General features: G+C 39.7%; 1 protein-coding gene across 1 annotated transcript; it reads right to left on the bottom strand.

The window, feature by feature from the left end:
- Positions 1 to 291: 291 nt before the first annotated feature.
- LOC124287324 lies at positions 292 to 4,893 on the bottom strand. Its single transcript, XM_046723819.1, has 4 exons — positions 4,778 to 4,893; positions 3,248 to 3,394; positions 1,021 to 1,144; positions 292 to 363 (listed from the first exon to the last, which is right to left on the bottom strand). The coding sequence occupies exons 1-4, from the start codon at positions 4,815 to 4,817 to the stop codon at positions 351 to 353; spliced, it is 324 nt and encodes a 107-aa protein (XP_046579775.1). The 5' UTR covers positions 4,818 to 4,893; the 3' UTR covers positions 292 to 350.
- Between the last annotated feature and the right edge of the window lie 7,348 nt (positions 4,894 to 12,241).

The raw sequence follows: 12,241 nt of genomic DNA, 5'->3' as shown, positions 1-12,241 counted from the left end.
GTGTGTGTGTGTGTGTGTGTGTGCGTGCGTGCGTGTGCGAGCGTGTACATGTGTAATACAATATGTGGGTTTTATATTCTCCGTGTGTGGCGATAGTGGTGCCTTTGGGAAAATAATTGATAACAGCAAATGACTTCCAGCGACCTACAGTTATGGTGTTTATGGCACAGTTGTTGACGACCTCACAGTTGTAGGCACCCCGTTGTAGGAAACCCGACATGACGTATGTCGTGAATATACCACTGAGTTTGAACTATCTAACCGCTCCCTGCTTTAAAACACAACACGTTGTAGGACAATTATCATTTATCGACATATTCATACAACAAATACGTCAAGCGTGTTATGTATTAATTCCCAGACCTGAAATGAAAGCAAATGCTTAAGTTTAATAAACACCACATAAAGGCGAAACAATAACATTATCTTGTATCGTAATATCATTCTCGATAATCAAAGGTAGTTATCTCAATTCTCTTGTAATTAAAACCTCAGACCAATTGGCTATCACAGCCCCGATAGGAATGTGACGTTACATCATGTTGTATCAGAAACGTCCCACAGAAAATAGGCGAGGTGAGGTGAAATTGGGTTTAACGTCGTGCTTGAGAATATTTCGCCCATATGACGACGTGCATGCGTGTGTAGGTTTAGGTGCGGCTGCTTGTACTAGCCCAGACTTAAGCTGGTTTTATAGTGCTAGCCCACTGAGATACCATGCCGCAGTGAAGCATGAATACCCCACTCAGACACATTATACTGACTCCGAGCCGACCAGTCCTTGTTGTACCCATTAATGCCGAACGCCAGGGACAGGGATCCAACAAGTACCATATTTTAACGTCTTTTGGTGTGACGTGGTCGGGGATTGAACCCGCAACCCTCCGCTCTCCGGGCGGACGCTCTAACCACTACACCACGGAGGCGGTCCCCACAGAAAATAACTTTATTGGAAGCTTATTTACGTGTCGTATCATTCGAATCGCAATCGAAACTGTTCGAGTTGGTTGAGCGACTTACGCTGGATATCCACAGTGGCAGTAGTTGTCGATACAGTGGAAGGATCGCCATGGTCTTGCACAGTTGCACGTGATGTCCCCACCCAAGAAACGTGTCAGACATTCGTTACGGTCAGTGCATTGGGCTGCGAAAAAACCAAACAAATCGTAAACGTGAAGGCCATTTGTCTGTGTTAGCTAAGTTTATTTAAGCATTTCAAAACCACATTCTTTGAATACTATCACTCCATCGTGCAAGGGTAGCCTTAAGGATGTGGCTTACAGTTCGAACCTTGTTACATTATCATACCATATATAATTTGTTGACATCAATTCAAAATCTTTGAAATTACAACTTCATAGACCCATTCAGAGGTCGAGACGATCGGAGTAGGGTAATTAGCCATGGAACATATATAAAATGGCAAAAGCGATATATGTATAGATTTATCCGAATTCGAACAAAATACATTGAATACTTAATGCATTCAATATGTAATACTTTTTTAGTAATTTAGGCTCTGAGGTATGATTTGGCAGAATAGGTCAACGGTCAGCATATATGTATGTATGTTAGACTACCGCTTAGTATCTAGATATATATAATTTTGATAGAAGCAATCAATTATGGCTTATGGTCCGACCCTTGTTATGTCGCCATACCGCCGGACATTCAATGCAAAAGTGAGTGAGTTTTAGTTTTACGCCGCGTTTGGCAATATTCGAGCAATATTACGACAGAGGACACCAGAAATGGGCTTCACACATTGCGCCCACGTTGGGAATCGAACCCAGATCTTCGGTGTGACGAGCGAACGTTTTAACCACTAGGCTACACCACCGTCCCTACCTGTAAAAGACCATCAAATCGAAGTATTTAAAATTCCACTTCATCGACCCATTCTATTGGAGTGTGGAAATTAGATATGGAACATATATAAAATGGCAAAAGCGATATATGTATAGATTTATCCGAATTCGAACAAAATCCTTTGAATACTTATTCCATTCAATACTTAATGCATTCAATATGTAATACTTTTTTAGTAATTTAGGCTCTGAGGTATGATTTGGCAGAATAGGTCAGTGGTCAGCATATATGTATGTATGTTAGACTACCGCTTAGTATCTGGGTATATATACTTTTGATAGAAGCAAACAATTATGGCTTACGGTCCGACCTTTGCTATGTCGCCATACCGCCGTTTGGGACATTCAATGCAAAAGTGAGTGAGTTTTAGTTTTACGCCGCGTTTAGCAATATTCGAGCAATATTACGACAGGGCACACCAGAAATGGGCTTCACACATTGCGCCCACGTTGGGAATCGAACCCAGATCTTCGGTGTGACGAGCGAACGTTTTAACCACTAGGCTACACCACCGTCCCTACCTGTAAAAGACCATCAAATTGAAGTATTTAAAATTCCACTTCATCGACCCATTCAATTGGAGTGTGGAAATTAGATATGGAACAATAATTCAATCAGGGTTTAGCCCACGAATCATGTTACATCTTCTTAAGCGATAAATATCGATTTTTCCGAATTAGAGAGAAGAAAATTCATTCACAACTTAATCCCTGACACATAAGTATGTCGTGTAATTTAGGATCTTTAGTATGATTTGGCAAAATAGGACAACAGTCAGCATAAACGTAGACGCGTTAGACTAACGCTTAGTCTCTGAATATATAGAATTTTGATAGAAACAGACGATTTCTTTCAAATTTGAAAACGAGCGCCAATGAGAAGGGAGATTAAGGACCTGAACCTGCCGACTTGCTTCATATAGGCTTTAGCAGTGTAGAAAGGGCTGAGCGGGAGGAAAATAATATGGTTCAGGGACTGTGAGACAGGCTAGTAGATACGTCTATTTCAATATGTATATAGTTGGCGAACACCGGAACTACAAGATCAATATCGACGACGTGTAGAACTTCGGCATGTTTTTGTTCGTGCTAATGTTTTGTAGATAAACCTCATTTATCAACTGTCTTGGACCTTGCATTGAAGTGGTTGAAAATATATGCTTCAGGGATAGTGTGATCAATATGTCCCAAACAGTAGATTTGCGATTACACGTCGTGTACGAAGTCGTCAATTTAGCCGGCTCGGATGACGTTGCCAGGAACGTCGTCCAACCCGGAATTCCATATGAGTTCGATGCATGGCTGTGGTATCCCCCCTACCCTTTCACACGCACGCACTCACGCACGCACGCAGTTTCAATTGTAGGTTCGCTTGTTACCGAGGTCTTGGTCGGGGTCGCAAGCGTTGGTGCAGGTACACAGGCCGTTGTCGCAGATGAGGGACCCTGCTGTTCCACACACAGTAATCCCTGAACAGTCCGCTACTGTGGCACACGTCTCCCTCTTGCTGAGGGCCGAGGCACAAGCTACAAGTAAACATGTAAACATACATCCTAGTGAGGGCCGAGGCACAAGCTACAAGTAAACATGGAAACATACATCCTAGTCAGTGAGTGAGTGAGTGAGTGAGTGAGTGAGTGAGTGAGTAGTTTTACGCCGCACTCAGCAATATTCCAACTATATTGCGGCGGTCTGTAAATAATCGATTCTGGACCAGACAATCCAGTGATCAACAGCATGAGCATCGATCTACGCAAATGGTATACGATGACATGTGTCAACCAAGTCAGCGAGCCTGACCACCCGATCCCGTTAGTCGCCTCTTACGACATGGGTTACTGAAGATCAATTCTAACCCGGATCTTCACGGGTCATATTGATGAGTAAGTGGATTTGTTTAAACCAGGAATTAATATTCCACGTTCGTCAGGGTGACATACTGAATCTGGACCAGGTAAACCGGTGACTACAGTCATAACTGACCATACAGGAGTAAACTGACTCAGGGCAATCCAATCCAGCACGGAATACATGCGGGGTATATAAACAACAGAGTTACCTGCCATTACATGCTTGGAAACACAACACCATGATCAGGAATATCAGTTCATATTGACCTGTGTTGGGTGATCAGGCCTGTTGGAGGCCAGCCAGTGGTCAGTAACGTGAACGTGTATATGGATCATCACAGAACAAAACAAGTCAGCAAAAGCTATGTAAGACGTCCCTTCCAAGAAAAAGGCATATATTTGGGTCACACGGTGTCATTTTAAGACAGTTATGGTGGAAGTTGCGAGTAGCATTTAACGACTAGCTATTTCTTTTACCATAATCATGGAATATGAGCCCAGAACGAAGAAATGGTTATATTTCCCCCATTATCTACGTCATTACCAGCACCACCTCACACGATTTCAGTGTCCCAATGTACCTACAAGGAAAATGGCTGTGTGTTCCTTTGTTACTTCAAGAATTACCCCATTGGTTATATGTCAAATATCTTTCTAGCGGAGCGTTATACCGAACACAAAAGACACCGGTAACTGCTGGGTAGTTCCGCACAGGAACAATGTGTGACCTTTCTCGTCATCTTTATCCGAAAACGTGTCAAGATACTCTCCAAACAGACAATCCTGCAGTTAAATTACCCGTACATGGCATGGATACGAACCTTATCACTGTGGCGTTCACATGACATAAACGTCAATTACGTCATCACCTTCGGGCATGATTTAATTAATCAATGTTTGATGTGTAATTGAAACTACCTGATATAGCCCAAGCAGTCATGACTAGCTTCTTGACATAGACGATCGTTGATCAAGCTTTGTCAGACAATGATTCAAATCTTATAAAGAAATCTTTATCTTATAAAATGCCTATTAAATTTGTGAGTGGTATGAAATTACCTGCCAGTGCTAGAACGGAGAGAATGGTGAGAGATCCCATGGCTAGTGGATTGTCCGAGAGTCTTCCTACAAAGTGGCCACTCCTATCTCACAACGCTCGAACACCGGCCAGATGGGTTTTTTTTCTCTCACTGATAAAGATCGTGTTAGTTCTACACGATTTCGTGTTATTCGGTTAAAGAGACGACGTATTTTATTCTAATTCTTTGACGAGTCTAGATTGTTCCAGTTTGTTCTTTTTATCAGTTATTTGAAGACAATTCCACATAACAAATAATGCACAGGCTAGCTATTCTGGAAACGTTCGTAGCCCTACGAACTTCTTAAGCCCATACTTAACACATTGGCTACGATCGAAGTTACGAATTCTTAGGACTTCGAACGTTTCGAGAATAAGGGCCCTTGATTCGTTTCCGAGAATGTTAATACCCGTCCCGTCCGGCTGGGGAAAGAAACGTTCGTAAAATACCTATGTCAAACTATCCACAGCGAAATATGCTTGCCGTATGTATTACTGGAGAAACTGGCCCTTGGCCTGCCTCCCTCTCTCTCTCTCTCTCTCTCTCTCTCTCTCTCTCTCTCTCTCTCTCTCTCTCTCTCTCTCTCTCTCTCTCTCTCTCTCTCTCTCTCTCTCTCTCTCTCTCTCTCTCTCTCTCTCTCTCTCTCTCTCTCTCTCTCTCTCTCTCTCTCTCTCTCTCTCTCTCACACAGACAGACTTGGAAACGTGGTCGGTGGATATGAATGTGTGTACGGACAATGTCATATCTGAATCCGATCTAGCCTTATGATGTATATTGACTTGGTAACTGTTATGCACGCAAGTATGTGGACATTGACATTTCACTAATATAACATCAGGAAATATTGACAATGACAGCTGATACGGATGCTCCGTATATAGTCACGTGACGAACGATTAGACGATCCCAATAATTTCATGGATAAGAAAAGCAAGATCTATGGTTGCTAACTTCGTTATTGTGAATAACACGACGTTTCGGAGTGTATCCTTGCTCCTTCATCAGGTGAAACGGAGCATCCGTATCAGCTGTCATTGTCAATATTACCTGATGTTATATTAATCTTTTTATGCATTCCACCTCTAAATGCCCTTCAAAGATTAAATTTCCTGGATAATTGTTTTTCTTAAAATACCAAATTAGGCATTACCTTTGTTGGCTACACATACAGAATAGCCTCAACTATACCGACTGAAAAATATACAAAACAGGATCTAACAAAGTATTCCTCAGAGTAATTGTTGGCTGTTCATAGCTCAGTTTTGTCTTTTGATGTTCTGGCAGGTAAATGTATCTAAATCTTGGTTAACTCTCAGCGCTGCTAATGTGTGATTACATCACTACTAATGTGGAAACAGTCGTGTTGAGTGAGTGAGTGATTGGTCATGTGCTTGTGTTACTGAGTGACTGAGTTTAGTTTTGACAGTTGGATTCTGATATTGGCAAATATGTGAAAAGGAAGTCAGGGTACCGATCGAACTCTCTGTATACGAAATCTGTAGAGTTCAGAGACATCATGGAAAATGTGTTATCAGAACAATTACTCCCCTCAGATGTTCACGCGGAGGAAGTTACCACTTTGATTCAGGTTAACATTGACAATGGCAACATACGTACCTCTTTTCTTAAACCAGCCACAACCACCTTGGAATAAAACCTTCATATCTATATCGGGGCTGTTGATTTTACTTCCGTCAGATTTATTGAGTCTGAAGCAAATTTGTATTTGGCGTATATATTTATAACAAAGAAAGACAGTCAATAACGGGACAAAGTTAAATGTGTTCATGTACATAACTATACTTAATTAAGAATATTCAGGGTTTTTTTTATTAATCGTTTCAAGTATGTCTGAACTGATGGGACAGTGGGGTAGCGTTGTGATTAAAGCGTTCACTCGTCACGCTGAAGACGAGTTCGATTCCTCACATGGGTACAATCTAAGCAGTTCATTTCTGGAGTTCCGTTATGTTGCTGGTGAATTGTTAAAAAGTGGCATAAAAGCTCACCAACTCATTCAGTCATATTCGACAAGCTATCTCTTCAAAGGAGGGTTTTCAAATGTTTTGGTTTTCGAAAGCTTGTGTAACAGACGACAGTTTTTGGCTTTGAAAAATGTGAAAATATCTTTTGTAGGCTTCTCACTTTGCTAAAGAGACAGAAACAAAAAGCTGAACACAACTGAGTTACAGATGTATTGAAGAATACCTAGTCTTAAGTTAATACCCCCCGATAATTTCGCTCATCGTGGATGTATTCAACTGAACCTTCGTCATCGCGAGCACCTTCTTATGGATATAATGATGCTAAAGTTAAGGAAACACCTGCAGACACTGTAGAGCATGATGTTGGACAAGGATGGCCTAGCCGCCCACCGCAGTTCCGTCCCGGACCAGAAGCTCGGGAAAGTGGGTTTATACACAGAAACGCCCTGATTATTGGTTGGTCAGCACTACACCGAGTCTACACTCACATACATACTCCAGGTTTACATGTCATACCAAGCCGATCGGTCTGAAGTCATACTGTTAATGAAAGGTGGAACTTAAGTGGGTAGTCTACATACATGGTTTTATAAAGCCTCCGCTTTAACCGAACAGTATATGTTGTAAAAACTGTTTGACTGTATAAAGAATAGCATTTAGAAAGGAATTGCATTGTTGTGTTACGTTACTAGTAATTACCATTGTAAAGACAACAGAATTCTGGTAAATATAAACAATCTTGAAGTTTAAACGTAAAGCTTTTATCTCCTGAACTTGTCTTCACATTTTTCAAACGTTCGTACTGAGGTGAATGGAGCGGTTGAAACTACAGTACAATCCTTTTAAGTCAGAGAGTGATCCAAATATGCCTAATTCACACGTTGTACGAAACATTCGGAGTTTGACAATAAGTTTTGCATGTATGGATTTTATCACGACCATGAAGATACATAGACTTTAACGATACATTGATATACTTGGAGTGACTTACCTGATATAAGTAAAAAAAATGTGCACTTGTGAGACGTAGTTTATGCTCTCCAGTTTGAAAAGTACTACGAGGTGTCCCAGATTTCACTGGAATCCTTTCCACAATCTTAAGAATTCCCCACCAAAAGTCGACTGCTAAATTCCGATTATACCACTGTAAAAATGATCAATATTGCAATTTAGCAGTTTGAACATTAAAACGCTTGGACTTAAAAACACACACATATAGATATTCTACTGGTCAATTTGGAGCCATTTATATATTAGCTTACAGTGAATTATATCATATCTGATTAAACATCCCGAACTAGGCTGTCTCTGTCCGCGGAGGAAAACAGCTCGAGGATATCGATCAGACCAGACACATCATAGCAACACTAATTACCAGTTCCAGATATGGTGAACAATGCATTATTTATAGAGATCATTCCATTAATATGTCAGCGTCTTCAGTATATAAATATGTATTTGATGCATGTGAAAAATGTAAACTGTACTAATTATATAAATATGGAATGGTCTCAATCATATAAATATATAATATATTTTGTCCAAAAATCTGTTTCTGGTCTGGAAAATATTTTGGTAGATATTCATTGCTTAAAGTTTATATTTACGTAAATGTAGTTGTCGATTCAGTTAGAATCAGTCTTATACAGATGGCAGAAAAAATTATTATTAATTTAGCCAAAATTATTTTCTGTAATATATAAAACGTCAAAAATGACAAAGAGGCACTTATTTCCTCGACGTGTTTGTTTTTGTAATTTATTTATTTATAATTCTTCACTTCCCCATTACAACTTGAAGGTATTTGAGTTTATCGTAAAAAATAGCACACAGAAATGTGAAAAAAGTACACTTCCCGGAAGTGTACCTTGTTCACATCTAACATGTTTTCTGAAAAGACAAAAGATCCTTTGTGGAAAATTTCAGCGAATTCTACTCTGGTTGTGAAACTTTTGAAGACTCTTATACTTTCTCTGTTACAGCGTCAACATGGTGTCCTTTATATGAGATGGGTTTGAAATGTTATTATAGTCCACCACTTCTGCTACAAACCTTTATCTTCATCTTGTTTGTGTTTACTTCTGCAGCTAATCTGTTCACACAGCACATATGTCAGTTGTTGATGTCTGTGTATGTTCCAACAGCATTAACACTTGTCAGAAAATACCAGTGTTTGCTTTATTAATATGTTACCAACCATAAATCACTATGTTGTTACAGCCGAACTAAAGTATTTACTCAGACCTCGCTGAATCTATGTTAACATGGGTCCCGGTATTTCATTAAGCTGCAGCTTGATGTATCGGTTGTTCAGACTCGCACATTTGGTTTAGTGTAGGTAATCGTACCTGGACGGTTCATAATATCAATTACTGGTTTGTCTCGTGCAGTATTGCAATTGCTTGTTTACAGGCTGCCGGCTGATAGTTTCTGCCGACCTATGTTTACACTTCAACCATTATTACAAGTACAAAATCATTTCAACAACATGTACACATAACTATAGAGTAAATACAGAACATCTTTGTCGAGAGCGTATGCATAGACCCGAGGGTTCATAAAGGTTACAGCATACCGTTAGATAAGGAGGTAGGTAATTGACAGGTTTCTAAGCATGGATTATTACCTTTTGTAAGTATAGTTAACATACGTGCAAACTAACTCACGTCTGCTAGAAATTGCCGAATAAACCTGTGACAGTTTACAAATAAGACATTTTCTTTATATACATCTTCAAGTTCGAAAATAAGACATGCAAGACTCACCAAAACCAGTTCTTTTGAGTAGTTTGCAAAATTTAGACATTGATTTTGATGATCATACACTGGGTTACATACACTGGGTTACATACACTGGGTTACATACACTGACTGTGTCCAGAGCTTATCCAACACTCTAGATTGGTGTCAGTTTGGTTATCTTGACTAATCTTCCAGATAAGCAGGATCTTAAAGATTTTGTCAAAACCAGATATAATTTAGTCCTAGTTTATCAAAAAGGTATTGAATAGAATAGAATAATGCTTTATTATGATGCAATGAATATGAGATCCTCTGCATTACTGTATGTTAGATGTACTATAGGCCTACGGCCTCTTCAGTACTGTAAATAAAGATTGATTGATTGATTGATCTCAAAGGAAAATGTGGTTTTTATCACAGGCTAGGTAACACATAAATTAGATTGGTAAAACACACCTTGTAAATACATATTAAATAGCACAACACCCTTAAAATACATAAACACGATCAGACGACAATTATTACAGCATAAAGATACTAAAAAGAAACATAATGACAAAAAGTATAAATTGGCCTCGCATTTCAAAGATTAATGCTACTTCAGGGATGTGTTAGTCTTTAGAAAGGGCGGCTTAAAACGTCTGCCGGAGGGAAGAAGGTAGTACTCTTGTTGAGGTAATGTGAGCTGTCAGAGGCAGTTCTCTCTGCTTTCTTTGTTACTCTCTCCTCATACAGTAAACTTACAGTACCAAATGGACATTGCATATTTTGCTAGCTAAAAGAACAATTTTGTTTAACTTGTCTTTGTTTACGATTGACAAACCTGCATACCAAGCACGCAAAACAGAACACGGAAAGTCATATGTTACACTTTCCAAATAGGTTGGCCAACAGAATAAACATTTTCGATTTCTCTTTAAACTGCAGTGTAATTAAATTAAATAAGAAAACGTTTCTAAAAAGCAAAACAAAACATGAACATATCATCTGCTCATGTACGCTCAGATTCAACAATTTTAAATGACAGAACTAAGACGTGTATAATATTAGCAACACTGACATAATTAGTCTGTCAGATAATAAGCCTGCTCTTCATAACATACGATTCCTCTTACGTGCGACTTGCCAAAGTTGTGAGTTATGAGATGTGTTCTTTTAAAGTGGCATTGTGTTACCCGTGCTGTTTCCTGTGTTTGAGGCGGTCGCCGCAATTTGGGGAAGGATAAATTCCTGCTCTTTCGCGAACACCCAGTATCACCCAGGGAACACCCAGGGTACAATGCCCACATGAGGCGTCTGTGCCAATATAACTATCAACAGGTGTCCCCAATCAATTCTGTGATCTACAAACATGTTATGTGCTTTGCATGTTGGAGCGGTTTGATAACCCAAGCAGTTAATCCGATCATCCCGTCACAACCCCGTCACAACCTGTTAGATTCCCCACTCTAAAAGTCAATGTCTGTGTTCCCAGCTAATACTTGAATATGGTGCAAAACATAAACCTACAAATCTTTTATTACTTTCAAATTACATTTATCAAAATATTCAAAACTAATAAACAATTATTAAAAGACCCCACAAAAACAACAACAACAACAAAACAACACAATTCTAATTGCGATGATCGACCGATATATATCGTTATCGGTGCTAAATGTTAAGTAATCTGATACGGTCAAAGTCATGGAGAGACATACATGTACCCTCAACTGACATGAACCGCACCATGGTGTGACGTGATCCCACATAGTCTGTCGCGACTGCCACACAGATGACGTAATACACCAAGAACATTTTATCCCCAACTCAACTCAAAGTTCAGATCCTCAAGGTTGAGAATTCTTAAATCAGGTTTCGTTTCTGAAGTTTTGAATTTTTGCTGGGCCATCATGCGTCCCAAAACTGTTGTAGACACATAGTGTGAGTTCCTAATTAAAACACGAAGGATAACCAGGATATTGGAGTCAAGAAATATATTGTGAAGTCAGTAAATAACTACACAATAGCAATAGATAATCAGTAACTTAGGATAAAAACTGGCAATCGTATTTTATGTTATCCCATCTGTGTTGGGCAAATAAACAAGACGAAAGTTGGCCTCGAATATCATTCGACCCGTGAAGATCCGGGGTAGAATAGGTCTTCAGCAACCCATGCTTGCCAGAAAAGGCGACTATGCTTGTCGTAAGCGGCGACTAACGGGATCGGGTGGTCAGGTTGACTGACTTGGTTGATACATGCCATCGGTTCCCCATTGCGTAGATCGATGCTCATGCTGTTGATCACTGTATTGTCTGGTCCAGACTCGATTATTTACAGACCGCCGCCATATAGCTGGAATATTGCTGAGTGCGGCGTAAAACTAAACTCACTCACTCGAATATCATTAATGATGCTTTCATATAGTTACATCCAGCTTTCGTGAAACTGTAACGTCTCAAGCGTTCTCGAACGATCAAGAATGTCGCGTGTAAACAACAATTGGAACGAACTCCAAATACTATTCACGCGCTGCCGCCCATGACCTTTTACAAGCGCTTCGGTCGTTTGCTGCTACCAAAATTCCCACAAACAGCTGATAACTATCTCTGTCGACGCATAAGAATATTCAAAATTTAAACACTTTACTTGCGGAGGATGTTACATTCCTTAGATTCCGAAATATTTTCACATGGAAATGGTATTTACAAAACGATTGTTTTAAACACTTAGAAT

The sequence above is a fragment of the Haliotis rubra genome, unplaced genomic scaffold, assembly GCF_003918875.1.
Source record: "Haliotis rubra isolate DU_JTF1 unplaced genomic scaffold, ASM391887v1 Scf40, whole genome shotgun sequence".
Classification (NCBI taxonomy): Eukaryota; Metazoa; Mollusca; class Gastropoda; order Lepetellida; family Haliotidae; genus Haliotis; species Haliotis rubra.
The sequence above is the reverse complement of the archived record's forward strand: the minus strand, read 5'-3'. Positions and strand labels throughout refer to the sequence as shown.